This window comes from Macaca thibetana, chromosome 1 (genome assembly GCF_024542745.1).
Source record: "Macaca thibetana thibetana isolate TM-01 chromosome 1, ASM2454274v1, whole genome shotgun sequence".
In the NCBI taxonomy this organism is placed as follows: domain Eukaryota; kingdom Metazoa; phylum Chordata; class Mammalia; order Primates; family Cercopithecidae; genus Macaca; species Macaca thibetana.
In genome coordinates, this window is record NC_065578.1 from 132,955,082 (window position 1) to 132,969,123 (window position 14,042).

General features: G+C 50.1%; 2 protein-coding genes across 2 annotated transcripts in view; one reads left to right on the forward strand and one right to left on the reverse strand.

Moving 5' to 3' along the window:
* Nucleotides 1-1,786, reverse strand: part of PEX19 (peroxisomal biogenesis factor 19) — an 84,173-nt gene extending 82,387 nt beyond the window's left edge. The window contains exon 1 of the mRNA XM_050759219.1: nucleotides 1,768-1,786. The gene's annotated coding sequence lies outside the window, so the exon portion shown is untranslated. The remainder of the gene's footprint in view (nucleotides 1-1,767) is intronic.
* A 4,638-nt stretch (nucleotides 1,787-6,424) lies between these two features.
* Nucleotides 6,425-12,161, forward strand: NHLH1 (nescient helix-loop-helix 1). The gene is made up of 2 exons (XM_050759780.1): nucleotides 6,425-6,697; nucleotides 9,878-12,161. The coding sequence occupies exon 2, from the start codon at nucleotides 10,050-10,052 to the stop codon at nucleotides 10,449-10,451; it is 402 nt and encodes a 133-aa protein (XP_050615737.1). The 5' UTR covers nucleotides 6,425-6,697; nucleotides 9,878-10,049; the 3' UTR covers nucleotides 10,452-12,161.
* The last annotated feature ends 1,881 nt before the right edge of the window (nucleotides 12,162-14,042 follow it).

The following is a 14,042-nucleotide window of genomic DNA, read 5'->3' on the forward strand; positions in this document are numbered from 1 at the left end:
TTCCATGCTCCCTTACCTTCCACCTCCTAAAAAACCAGCTTAGCTTTTTCCATGGCTCATGGAGAGGCCAGGCCCCATAGAAGGAGCACAGCCATCCAGATGACCCACTGGTCTCTCAAACACCCTTCCTTTCTGAGACCATGGTTCTGACTTCTTACCAGTTATCTCCTATGCCCTGAAGACCACGTGTGACTGGCTGGAAGCATCTAGTGGGCCATGTACTTCTCAGTTCCTTAGCCTCCGCCTCTCCCTTGATCTTGGCCTTGCCTACCCATGCCTTCTGAAATGTTTCATTTTCCAGCCCCTTTCCTTTCCCCGAGGGTTTTCCTCCCTATCTACTCCTGCCTGTTGCTAGCTGACACTGTCCCTTCTCTTCCTCCCAACCCATGCCAATACTTGAATAACTGACCACTCCTGCTCCAAGACCCAGCCTGCCTCTGCCTATTGTGATATCTCGTCTCTCAAGACGAAGGCTTTCCTACCCACTGGTGTTTCTTGCCCAGCTTATCTGGGTAAAGGGATTTTCTATTTTTTTCTTTTTCACCTCTGGGTTACTGCTCTCAAAGGTACATCCTGAGATGAGATACTGTTTACCCAGAGTGTGGTGGTCTGTACTCTGTGTCACTATTATTCAGTAGGACTTTTGTTTCTTCAAGGGACCTTAGAAATCATTTGCATAGTCTAACTCAGTTGATTGAAGAGGGAAACAGCCCAGAGGAGTGATGTGGCTTGCCCAAGGTCACACAGCAAATTAGAGACAGAACTAGGATTAGAACCTTCTGTACATCTGCACGGGCAGCCACAGCAGTAATAAGCATGGCTTATTTATTGAGCATGGCTCTGGTCAGGGCATTCTGCCCAGCATGGACAAAGGGGAAGAGAGAGAGCACCTTCCCTTGGAGATTTGGGACCCAGAGTCTAGATGGCAGGACGAGACATAAGATAAATAACAGGCAAGGCAGCATAGTCCCCATGCAAAATCAGTGCTATAAACAAGTTCCACAGAGAAGTTCAGAGGATGAAGGGTTTTCTTCAGCCAGGCGAGGCCAGTATGGAGGAACGTCGTGGGAAAAGCTCAGGACCAGGATTCTGCCACTAATGCTCTTTGTGGCCTTGGAAAGGGCATTTCCTCCCTCTGTAAAATGTAGTTAGACAAGGGACTGCTCCCAGGTTCCCCCAGCTCTGTCAGTCTTGTTCTTTGAAGAGAGCCAGAGTTGAAGCCTCTTCCGTCTCCCTTCATCTGAAAACTCGGAGCAGGGAACGTTTGAGAGGTTGATCAATTCCTGAACTCTAAAAGGTAGCAGGAGAATCAACTCTAGAGAGGAAGGCCTGAGGGGCACTATTGCCGTATAACCCAGGGACAGCAGGAATATGGGGAAACTGTGGCATAACACCAGAGAAAAGACCCTGTCACCCAGCATCCCATTCCCAAAAAAAGTTTGGCAGGAATTGAAGTTAAACTGGGGAGGCAGGGACCCCTGGAAGGTTGGGGTCCCAGTGGGCCTCAGATTGGATTTTTATTCCTTCCTGAATTCAAACTCCAAAGCTAGAGGAGCTCTCCCACTCCTATTGTGGAAAAGGGCAGCTGTTGCCCCTGTCCCCAGTCGGGGAAACTTGGAGAAGGAGTGGAGGGGTCATCTCAGGAGGCCTAAGGAGAAGTCATTAGTCTGAGATGATGCAATTGTTGAGTAAATGTTACAGCCTCTGGCTCAGGCTGGTTGGATGCTCACAGGCTGGGGGCTAGGACCCCTAGAGTCCCCACTATCTCCCCCAACTCACAACTGAGAAGGAGTTAGATAAACTGAGGGAAGAAAGAAAAAAAATGAGAGGGTATCCAGAAAAGGATAAGCTAGTGAAAGGAAACTAAGGAAGTAGGGGGTTCCTGGAAGGACTGAAGGCGGAAAGGGAGGCTGAAAGCTGTACCGAGAGGGATGGGAGCCTGAGGGGAGAAAGGCCAGGCGGGCGTGGCCAGGAGGGGAGTAAACCCAGAGCTGGTGGTGACAGATGGGTGGACACAAAGAAGAGAGCTTCAGGGAAGACAGATGGATGGGGGAGGGAAGAGAAGAGGTTGGGGGGATTTGGGGGGAGCCCAGTAGTTGGAGGCCATAATGAGATTGGAGATGGGCTATGAGCTGAGGAGAGGTGAGTGGAGAGGAAAGAAGAAAGGGGAGGCCGCCTTAGGAGACAAAGGCAATACAGCCTAGAGGGCCGGGGACGAGAGGGCTCGGTTGGGCGCTGAGAAGGGGGGCTTCCAGCCGGGCTGGCAGCAGAGAGAGTGACAGATTGTGTAGTGAGCCAGAGTGGAGACCCGCTGTCACCTTCCAGAGGCACAGAGAGGTGGAGACAGAGAAAGACAGACTGACAGAGACCATGTGGAAAAACACAAGGAGAGAAGCTAAGACGAAAGACATCCAAGACAGGCTGTCCCTTCCCAGAAACAACAGCTCCTGCCCAGGAGGAGCAAGCTCTGCCTGTCCTGCTCCTGTGACCCAAAACACTGCCACTGTTACAAAATAACACCCTAGCCATAGGCCACTCCCGGGAAGGGTCAGGCAGTGTGGCACAGCGAGGGTTAATGTCGTCTGCTCTCCCTGCCAGCCGCTTGCCTGGTTGGGTCCCCAGGGCTCCCCACATATGTCACCCCCTCTCCTGCCAAACCCACTGCTTCCCAGCTCCTCCAGGCCCTCCCCCCACCCTCGAGGACAAGGCCCAGGCCCCTGTGTCTTCCCTACACACCAACCTCCCTCCCCTCCCACAACGATCTACCTCTCAGGCCATGGGGAAAGATTTGTGAATCATGATCTGAAAAAGTGAATGCCTGTAAAATGTAAAATAGCAGGAACACTCGTTCTGTTGTATCAGGTGTTGCCTGATTATTGGATTATCACAAATAAAAACCAGTGGAGATTTTTAAACAACAAAAAGAAAGTAAAATAACAAACTATAAAGCCATAATCCTCCTCCTTATCCCCAGGCCCTGGTCTTCCTGCCCTCCTTGCAGCAAAGACCCCCACACAACTCCATGGGTTCTCCCTTCCCCTGGGGTCAGAGGCCAGACAAGCTGGGTTGGCCTCAGAACTCTCCCCAGCCTCCATAATCATAATGCCGCAGATATATGTGTGTATGAAACTTCTTGCCACTTTAAAATCACCATAGGAGGTTGGGATGAGCACTTTATACAGTTTACCCAGCACTTTCCCATGCATTATTTCACCTGGGTGTCACTACTCTGACAAAATAAAACTCAGTCAAGGTTAAGTGACTTATCCAAGGTCACCAGGACTTAGACCCATGTCTAACTGCCCCCAAATTTAGTAGATGTAGTTCTTCCCACCATTTCATGCGTTTATGTCCTCTTTATCACAATTGTGTTCTTTTTTCGCTACTCCCCTAAGGAGCAAATTCTAAGTGAAGTCCTAAGTGAAAACTGGGGCAGGAGGCCCCAGAGTCCAGGATCCTGGGATGCCAGATGCAGAGGAGGAGGAGGGGCCCCCAGAGCACTCTTGCACCCTCCTCTCCTATGGAACCTTAGCTTGAACTGGGACAGGTTCAGGCAGGGTGCTTCCAGGATGGAGGCTGCAGAGCTTAAGTATCTGAGCAAAATGGCCTGAAAGGAGGGAGCCCTGCAAGGGGTTTGGCTTCTTCCCGCCTTCTCTATGTGATCCTCAAGGTTCCTTTCTGCTTAGGGTGTCTCTCTAGATTCTGCTTCTGTTTTCCTCAGTGTCTTACTTTTTGGGATCTGGCCTCCCTGTTTCAGTAATAGTCCCTCATCTCCATCGTTCAGTTTATCACCTTTCCCCCACCTTGTTCTCTTTGTCTCTGGTATTTTTTTGTTTCCTCCCAACTGTCTGCTCTCTGCTTACCCCGTGCCTATGTGGCCCCACCCTGCCTTGGGGCCTCCCTTAGGACTCTGTCCCATGGTGTCAGTATTTCCCTGTCGCTGAATGGCTGTGTTTCCTCCACATCTGTATTCATCCAAGTCTGTGTCTCTCTTTTTTTTTAGACGGAGTCTTGCTCTTGTCGCCCAGGCTGGAGTGCAATGGCACAATTTCGGCTCACTGCAACCTCTGCCTCTCGGGTTCAAGCGATTCTCCTGCCTCAGCCTCTCGAGTAGCTGGGATGACAGGCGCCTGCCACCACACCCAGCTAATTTTTGTATTTTTAGTAGAGACGGGGTTTCACAATGTTGGTCAGGCCGGTCTCGAACTCCTGACCTTAGGTGATTCACCTGCCCTGGCCTCCCAAAGTGCTGAGATTACAGGTGTGAGCCACTGTGCCTGGCTGCAGCATCCTCTTTTAAAGCCTCTCCCCAAGTCTCTATTTCTCCCATAGCTTGGGTCTCCAAGTCTTCCACAGAGCCTTGGCAACCTGGCAATTCTGTTTCCATTCTTTTTTTTTTTTCTTAAAAAAAAATCTTTTTGCCTCCTTTGTGTGTCAATCTCCCCATGAGACTGTGTCTTCCCATTTCCCTATGTCTTCCCCATGTCTGTTACCCGATGACTGTGGTTTCTCATTTTTTTCCCTCCCTGAGTCTCGGTATCTTCCCGTGTCTTTCTCGTCGTTTCCCTCCACTTCCCCTGTCCCTGTTCATCTCCCCTTCTTTCTGAATCTCTCATCTCCCCCATGGCACTCTCTCCTGAGTCTCTTGGTCTCCCAATTTCTTGGATGGGGTGGAGGGCAGGAGAGTGGAGGAGGCAGAATTGTTGTTGCTGGGGGCTCATTAGGTGGAGATTGGTTTTTAATCAGCACCATGGCAATGATGATGCAAGAACTGAGATGCCACCTGATCCCCTGCCCCCCAGCCCCCCTCCTCAAGCCTCCTTTCCCCTCCAGCTCAGCCCATCTGCTGGCGCCTGGGCACCTGTCTGGGCCTGCCCAGGTGGGAGTTGGCACCTCCCAGACTCAGGGGTGGGGGCAGGTGGGGGAGCTTGGGGAGGAATTATGGGACTCCCCTTAGGGAATGCTTCACCCTGGAGAAAGCCCAGAAAATGTTGACCAGCAACAGAGAAATGGCAAGTTCCTCCAGCCTGAAGGTGGGATGTGCTCCTACTAAGCTCTAGGCCCACTACACATATTTATCTCCCTTAATTTCCATGGCAACCTAAGAAGCAGCTATAATCAACCCCATTTTACAGAAAAAGAGGTCAAGGCTCAAAAGATTGTTATTTGTCCAAGGTCACACAGCTGACAGAGCCTTTTTCACTGTACCACACTACCTCTCCAGCCATGGTTCTTTTCAATACTCGCAAAGGTTCAGTGAAAACATCGAACAGCTGAGTAGGGAGAGAACTTCAGATACTGAAACCCTCTGTGCACTCTCTCTCTATGTACCCTGGTCCCTGTGCTGCCCCTCCTCAATCCTGCCACTCGGCAACATACACACACACACACACACACACACTCTCACACTTACATTCACACTCAAACTCACACACACTTGCATATACATGCTGGAGGCTACTGAGCTATTGATGGGAACTTAATCAGTGGCCATTTGCATCTATTTTTGTATCTGGTTTTCTTATTGCTGATTTGATGCCCTCAAAACACACTCAGAGCCTGCCTAGGCTGCCCTGCCCTCCTCTCCCAGTGTCCTTCCAATCCTGGTTCCTCCTGTCTTGGCACTCCTCCATTCCTCTCCTTTTAGCCCTTACCTCTTTCTTCCTAAGAGCCCTCTAATTCCCAGTGGTTCAGGTTGGGCTGGCCAGCCTAGAAAAACTCCCTGTGGGATCTGTGTCCCAAATTTGATCCTGCTCCTCCCCTTGGTGATGGGTTAGGTAGGAAGATAGGGGATGGGGTAAGGAGGGTGTGGGGGTGATTGAGTCCCAGGGTGATGAGGGTAGGGGCTGGAACAGTTGCTACAGGCAGCCTGGCAAACAGTGGGTACCAGTTTTATGAAGGATAAGAACTTGAGGGCCAGGACCCTAGGGTCCTCTTCTGCATTGTAGTGCTGTCCACTTGCTGTTTTCTCAGTTTCCCTGTCAGTACCTTGAAGAGTCTTCCTCTCAGGAAAAAGGAGACACCAGGAAAGGGCTGTCCAAGTCACGCTGGGACTCAGAATGGGGCCATGGCACTTAACCATAGCTTGCTGGGAGCCTCTGCCCTGCTGCCTCTGATGTGGGAGACTGAGGGGGTTCATCTGTGGTCCTGCCCTGGCTCTCGCCCCAGCCCCACCCCTTCCCCAGCTCTCCATTTCTTGCTTATGAAATATGCATGGAGAACAGATGTCCCTGCTCCCCCACTCCCCGCCCCCCCAGGGCCAGCCCCCGCCCCCAGCTCCCGGGGGGTTCCCAGATCCCTCTGCCAATGGCTGCCTGGCCTGGCTGTTTAATATTGATGAAGGGGGGTGGGCCTGGGCCAGCCAATGGAGAGCTGGGGGTGTGTGTGTGTATCTTCATATATATACATAGGGCTGGGCCAGCTCAGGTGTGTATGTGTCTGAGGGTGTGTGTGTGAGTGTGGCTGGCCCCAGTACATTGCCAAGCCTACCACCTCCACCTGGGCCCTACACCGCCACAATGTGTACCCCTCTTATCTGCCCTGGAGCCTGTACAGCCATGCCACGCTGCCCCTGAGAGTCTAGAAAGCTGGTCACTAACTTTGCAGACGGATGAGCCCTGAGCACCCAGAGGAGACTGGGGCTGTCAGCGCTGCCCCTTGTGCTGCCGGCTTGGATCCCCTGACAGGGTCCTTCTAGGTAAAGGGGAAACCACGGGTGGGGAGGGATGGGCGTGTCCCTCCCATTCTCTGGCTCAAGCCCCTTCCTAGAGCCTCCCTCTAGTTCTCTCTCTCATGCGCTGTGTCTCTCTCTGTCTCCGCATGCCCCTCTTCTCCACTCCTCCCCTTCGACTCTTTGTGCCTATCTATCCTCAGTCGGGTTAGGGCTGGCAGAAGTCGGGTGGGAAGTCCTGTCCTGGAGGCTTGGAATTGCTGCTCCCCTGATCCTTGGACCCTGGAACTTTGAGACCAGAAGTGGATTTGGGGGTGAGGATTTGATGGGTAAATAGAAGCTGCTGCCGGGACTGGAACTGGGGAGGACAGTGGGGCCAGGTGGAGATGAGACTGGGGCCAGATGGGGAGCACAGAGCGGGGAAGGAAGGGCATGGCGAAGTGATGAGGGATGAAGGAACCAGGCAGAGAGAATTAGCCTGTGATAGATGTGATAAATGTGTTGGGAACCCCACAGCTGAACTCCTGCTCCCAACTCCAGCATGGGGGTGGGGATTTGGGGGCACTAAACATGTACTGGGAGGTGCTGACTTTGGGGCCTCCCACACTATTGCCATCCCCCCATAGTTCATTTGAACCCCAGAACATGGAATGTGTTCTCAATTTCAGCACTAACCACCTTGTTTCCTGTTAAGATTGTGTGTGTACTTGTCATCAGATGTGGATGACTTTGCATCCCTCCAGAGCTTCATAGCTGTTTGTTGGCTTGATTTGAACCTATCTTCTGTGTGATGGGGTGGGGCAAGGCTTGGGAGGATCCTAACCCCTGTGAGAGTATCTATCAGGCAGGAAAGCCAGGGCGGGGAAAGAAGGGGAGATAGTGACGGTGCAGGCACCTTGGGGCTTCTGTTTCTAATCATTCTTAGTTGAGCTGATGGTGAGTGGCCCACTGTTCCCTTTAACACTGCAACAAGCAAAGCCCTTTCCCCAGCTTTTCCAATGCCATGTTTGTGCTGCCCTGCCCTGATCTCCTCTGGTCCTAGGACAAGCAAACCTTAGCTGAGTCCCATAAGGGTAGCTCCAAAAATCTGTCTGTGTCCTCCTCTGCAGGCCATGTCTGAACCTACCCTGGGCTATGGGAGAGTATGGGGGTAGAAGGTTGATTATGTTCCCTTTCCCCAGCCTTCCTTGCAGAGCCTCCAAAAGGGCCAGGGAATGGCAAGGGCTGAAAATTTCAAGGACAGAGGTGGAGGAAGGGGCTGGTTGTGCATAGGCGGGTGGTGGTGAGAACAGCTATCTTCCCCTGGTTTTAGTGGACAGGATCTGACATCCACAATGGTTCTACTGGAGAGGTTTGGGGAACTGGGAAGGGAGCTGTGCAGAGCTGGGGCAGCTGTGCAGAGCTCCATATGTCCTAGTCTACTCTACAATGGGCAATCTGTGTGTTTATCCGCTCCTCCACCCCAGGCAGCAAGGGTGGAGAGGGGCCCTGAGAGGGAGGGGACCACAGGACCAAGGCTTGTATTCTCCTCTCACAACTGGGAAGCATCTAGAGTCATAGCTAACTTCTCTTGGAGCTGTGGCTGCAGTCTTGCTCAGATTTTTTCCTCCTTTTATTTATTCATTTAGGTAAAAAACAACATAAAATTTATAATAACCATTTTTAAGTGTACAATTCAGTAGTGTTCAGTATATTCACATTGTTGTGAAACAGATATCTAGCACTTTTTCATCCTGCAAATGTATAATTCTATACTCACTAAACAACAACTCCCCTTTACCCACTCCCTCAGTCCCTGGCAACCGCCATTCTACTTTCCGTTTCTATGAATTAGACTACCTTAAATACCTCATATAAGTGGAGCTATACAGTATTTGTGTTGTTACTGGTTTATTTCACTTATCATCATATCCTCAAGGTTCATTCATGCTGTAGTGTGTGACAGAACTTCCTTTTTAGGGCTGAATAATATTCCAATGTATGTATATACTACATTTTGTTTCTCTGTTGTCTATTGATGGACATTTGGCTTGCTTCTACCTCTTGGCTATTGTGAATAGTGCTGCTATGAACATGAGTGTGCAAATATCTCTTTGGCTTGTATATATACCCAGAGGTAGGATTCCTGGAGCATATGGTAGTTCTATTTTTTTATTTTTTGAGGAACATTTATACTGTTTTCCATAGTGGTTGCATCATTTTGCAGTCCCAACAAGGCATAAGGGTTCTGATTTCTCCATATCCTCGCCAAGACTTATTTTTTGTTTGTTTGGTTTTTGTTTTTATAGTAGCCATCCTAATGGGTATGAAGTGATATTTCATAATGGTTTTGATTGGCATTTTAATGATTAGTGATGTTGAACATTTTTTCATATGCTTCTTGGCCATTTGTATAACATCTTTGGAGAAATGTGTATTCTAATCCTTTGCCCATTTTTTTTCTTTAAAAAATTTTTATTTACATAAATTTATTGGGTACAAGTGCAATTTTGTTACATGCATAGATTGCATAATGGTCAAGTCAGGGCTCTTAGGATGTCCATCACCTGAATAACATACATGGTACCCATTCTGTAATTTCTCATTTCACCCCCCTCCCAATCCCTCTTTTGCCCATTCTTAAATTGGGTTATTTTATTTTATTTTTTTTGTTATTGAGTTGTAGGATTTATTTGTATGTTCTAGATATTAACCCCTTATCAGATATATAATTTGCAAATATTTTCTCCCATTCCATAGATTGCTGTTTTACTCTGTTGATTATGTTCTTCAATAAATTAAAGTCTGATGTGGTCCCATTTTTTCTATTTTTGCTTTTGGTGTCACATCCAAGAAATCACTGCTGAGTCCAACGTCATGAAGGTCTCTCCCTGTTTTCTTCTAGGAGTTTTATGGTTTTAGATCTTCAATCCTCTTGCTCAGTTTTAACCTGCCTGGTGTATCCTTCTCATCACTTCTGCTCCTTTCCTGTTACTCGTTTTCTCTTCCCTTCTTATTACCTTTCCTCCTCCTCTTCCTTTCACCCTGTCCACCTGCCTCTCTGTCTCTCAGCCTCTCCCCACCCCGACCCACACTCGTTTCTGCTGTTCTTCCCTCACACTCACAGTTCCTTACCCCTCCCAGCCCACCTCAAACCTGCTTTCCTGCCTCTGAGCTGAGCACTCCCTCCTCCCTCTGCTACTACCACTTCTCTCTTCTCTTTTTCAGGCTTCAGACTAGAACCCTGACCATGGAACCCTGAAGTGGCAGTGACTTCTAGAGCTCAGTGGCAGACCCGACGACCCCAGGCCCTTCCTCCCCCTCCCACCACCAGCTTTCAAGCTCCCAGAGGGAGGGGTGGGGAGGGGATCCTGATCTCACAGGGCAGGGGGCTTCCATCATGATGCTCAACTCAGACACCATGGAGCTGGACCTGCCGCCCAACCACTCAGAGACTGAGTCGGGCTTCAGTGACTGTGGGGGCGGGGCGGGCCCTGATGGTGCTGGGCCTGGGGGTCCGGGAGGGGGCCAGGCCCGAGGCCCAGAGCCGGGAGAGCCTGGTCGGAAAGACATGCAGCATCTGAGCCGCGAGGAGCGCCGGCGCCGGCGCCGCGCCACAGCCAAGTACCGCACGGCCCATGCCACGCGAGAGCGCATCCGCGTGGAAGCCTTCAACCTGGCCTTCGCCGAGCTGCGCAAGCTGCTGCCCACGCTGCCCCCCGACAAGAAGCTCTCCAAGATTGAGATCCTGCGCTTGGCCATCTGCTATATCTCCTACCTGAACCACGTGCTGGACGTCTGAACTCGGCCTGTTTCCCACCTCCCGGACTTCTCTGGGGCCCCTTTCCACCGCTCACTGCTTAGAATGGCCGCATCCTCCCCGAGCCCTTAAACCTTGGCATGGAGTCCCAAAGGCCCTGGGCCCAGGCAGAGAGCCCACGGGCTGGTCATGAGGGCATCTTTCTTTCACTGACCCGGGCACCTCGAGGGCTTTTCTCCTGGGTTCCTCCCGGGGTTTACTGCTGAGGCCCAGCTGTGCAGAATTGTTTGCTAGTGTGGTTGGTATGGAATCCTTGCTAGCTTTACTAAGCCAGCCGCACTTGGAGTCTGCCCCCAAGCTCTCTCACGGAATGCTGCCTCTTCTACCCCTATGTCCAAATTTTCAGCGACTACAGACCCCAGCTCTGTATCCTATCTGTTCTAGCTTCTCCTGCCCATGGTGGGGATGGGCTGTCAGAACTGCAAGGGAGGAAGACTGGGATTAGAGTGGGAGTGGGCTTCTTCCTTCAAGATCTCAGTCTCTCAGTGCTTGGCAGAGGGGCGGGGCCCTGGGGAGGCAGGGGTTGGTGCCCTGACTCCTGTGAGGGGAATCTCAGTAGCCGGGAATTATGGAAAAACTCTTCCTGTTTCTGCCCATCTCGTTCCTGTGGCTTAGCACATACAGACCTCAGATCTTACTTGGTAGTGAGTGCCTTGCCCTCTCCGAGCTATTTGGCCACTTCCCTGCCCCTTTGACTCCTACTGTCCCAATTTTCTCCCTCCCTGTGTGTCACTAGAGAAAAAAACAAAACAAAAAAACCTAGATCCCAGATTAGGGGATGACATCCCAAACAGCCCGGAGTATTTGCAGGAGGCTCAGGCAACGAGTGGGCCACATCTCACTTCTGCTTCCTCCATCTCAACCCACCCTGAAAATGTGCAGCACCCTCACTGGTTCCTCCCCCTCACAAGGAGGGTGCCCGATTGTTGCCCTCTGGGAGTGCTCGGTTCTCCTGGCCCTAGGACCTACTGATTAAAATTTTTTTTTTGTTTTTCCTTGATCTGCTTTTGGCAAGGGAAAAGACCCCCAACTCTGTGTCCCTACTCCATGTTGCTGATCCCCACCTGCACACTATAACCCAGGGTCAGCGGTAGAATGAAGGGCCTTAGAACTTGCATAGAAGAAATGAACTCACTGCATTTCTGTGTTCCCTTCTCCCTCGCAACAAACTCCTAGCTCTACAAGTATATTTATTTATTCATCTATTTATTATTTATTTATTTATTTATTTATAAATATTGCTATTTATTGCCGAGTTGTGCACTTTGGGATAGAGTGAGGGGCTCCCAGCAGCTCTAGCTGGGTCTTTCTTGCTTCCTCCCTGTTACTCCTCTCCTTTTCTTGCTCCTTCTTCAACTCTTGGTGTGTGTGAGCATGCCCTTTGCTCGCCACACCATATCCTTTCCCCAGATCCACCTGTCCTGACACGCTAGTCCTCCAGGATAGTGCTCCTCCCCCAGCTTCGGGGCTCCTGGATGTCCTTCCTCAACGCCCTCCACCCCTAGACAGTCCCACCCGGTCCCGTCTGCCTATTTTCTCTCCCCAACCTGCCCCATGACCCCTGCTTCTTCCTGATACTCCCAAGAGCAGGCCCCAGGGGTCTGTGTCTTATATCTGTGTGTGATTCCTTCTGGTTGCATTCCCAATTTCATACAAAAGGAAAAATAAAAGTGACCTCGTTCTAGCACCAGGTATGGTTGTGGTTCATTCAGTTGGGTTAGGAAGCTGGCCTGCAGGTTATGGTAGGGTGGGCATTAAGGGTCCTAGGCTTCGTAGGCTCTTCTGATGAGGTCAGAGAGCTCAGTTTGGGGAACAAACGAAGACAGAGAGAAGGGGCCACAGGGAAAAGAGGTTCAGGGGAGAGTATAACATACAGATCCAAGATTGCCCCACCAAAATCTGGGTGCCAGATACTCCCTTCTTGGTACTTATTTAGTGACACTATCTGACTTCTCTGATGTTGTGCTTCTGCTCCTGCTCTCTACGGCCTGAGGAAGAGGTGAATATTCCAGTGGAACCTAAGTTAAACATGTGTCTGTGGGTCCGTGCTGCTGGTAAAAGCTATGGTATGAAACTGAGACATTGCCTTCCCCTTTATTGTCTCTAGGCTGGGTCAAAATTCCCTGCAATCTCAGTTCTTGGCCTATTTTGTGTTCCCCAGCCTTAGGATACTGGGGAAAACAGACGGCAGGCCTGGGACTCACAGAGGAGTATGGACAGGGATTAAAAAAAAAAAGAGTGCTGAAGGAACCCTCAATGAATTTATAGATGGGAACACACAAGCTCAGAGAAGGTCAGGGTCTTACCCAAGGTCACACAGCTAATTGGGAGCACAACTAAGGCCCAAATCCAGGTTCTTTGTACCATATGCTGCCAATTCCCCTCTGCCTCCTTAAAATGACCCAGCCTGACAGCCCTCTTTTGGAGCCCATATTTTCATAGGTGCATTTATAAACTAGAGAGGATTTAAGGTTGTGTGGCGAAGAAACCAAAAGGTCTGGAGACCACTTTATAGAAAGAACAGTTGAAAAACTGAGGATATGTGTCTTGATCAGAGTAGACTTGGGGATAATAGGACACCCACTTTTAAATATTGAAAGAAGAATCAAAAGTGGATATTCTGTGGGGCCCCAGGAGGCAGAACAAAACCAGTGAGTAGAAGTTAGAGGAAAGTGGATTTTAATTGGAAGAAAAATTTTGCAATACCTGGAGCTGTCCAGCAATGACAGTGACTGCCTCAAGAGGAGAACTCCAAATAGAGAAGCTGGAGCATCAACCACACACAAAGAAATCATAGAGCACGTTCCTGCCTCTGATGGAAGACTGGCTAGGATCATTAGAAGATCCTTTCCAAACTTAAGGTCATACGAGAAGGCTGAAGGCAAACAGCAGGAGGGAAATGCAGAGACACCTTCCAGTCCCTGAAGGGTTTTCTTTTTCTTTTTCTTTTTTTTTTTAATCGTGTTGAGACAGAGTCTTGCTTTGTTGCCCAGGCTGGAGTGCAGTGGCAGGATCTTAGTCCACTGCAACCTCCACCTCCCGATTCAAGCCATTTTCGCGGCTCAGCCTCCTGAGTAGCTGGGACTACAGCTGCCTGCTGCCATGCCTGGCTAATTTTTGTGTCTTCAATAGAGATGGAGTTTCACCATGTTGGTCAGGCTGGTCTCAAACCCTTGACCTGAAGTGATCCTCCTGCTTTGGCCTCCTAAAATGCTGGGATTACAGGCATGAGCCACCGTGCCCAGCTATGGATTTTCATCTTTGATGAACAAAGAATGACATAAACAGCACGAGGGGCTTAAGTTAGACTTACGGAGGAGCTTCCATACAGGAGGACTTGACACCTTCCCCTTCCCATGTGAGTTAAATGACATGTGCTCTGCCCAGAGGCTGACAAAAGGGAGGGCTGAACTGAGATCAGGGAGAACTTTAGGACTCCAAAGGGCCGGAGTTGGATGGGAACACAGAAATCAGTGAATCCAACAACTTTATTTCAAAGGCAGGTAAACTACTGTCCAGACAGGTGACATAACTCACCCATGATGATGGCCTGGGATTAGAAGCCAAGTCTTC

Excerpts from the sequence above, each read along its gene's own strand:
- NHLH1 (XM_050759780.1), top strand. The coding sequence starts at position 10,050 with ATGATGCTCAACTCAGACACCATGGAGCTGGACCTGCCGCCCAACCAC.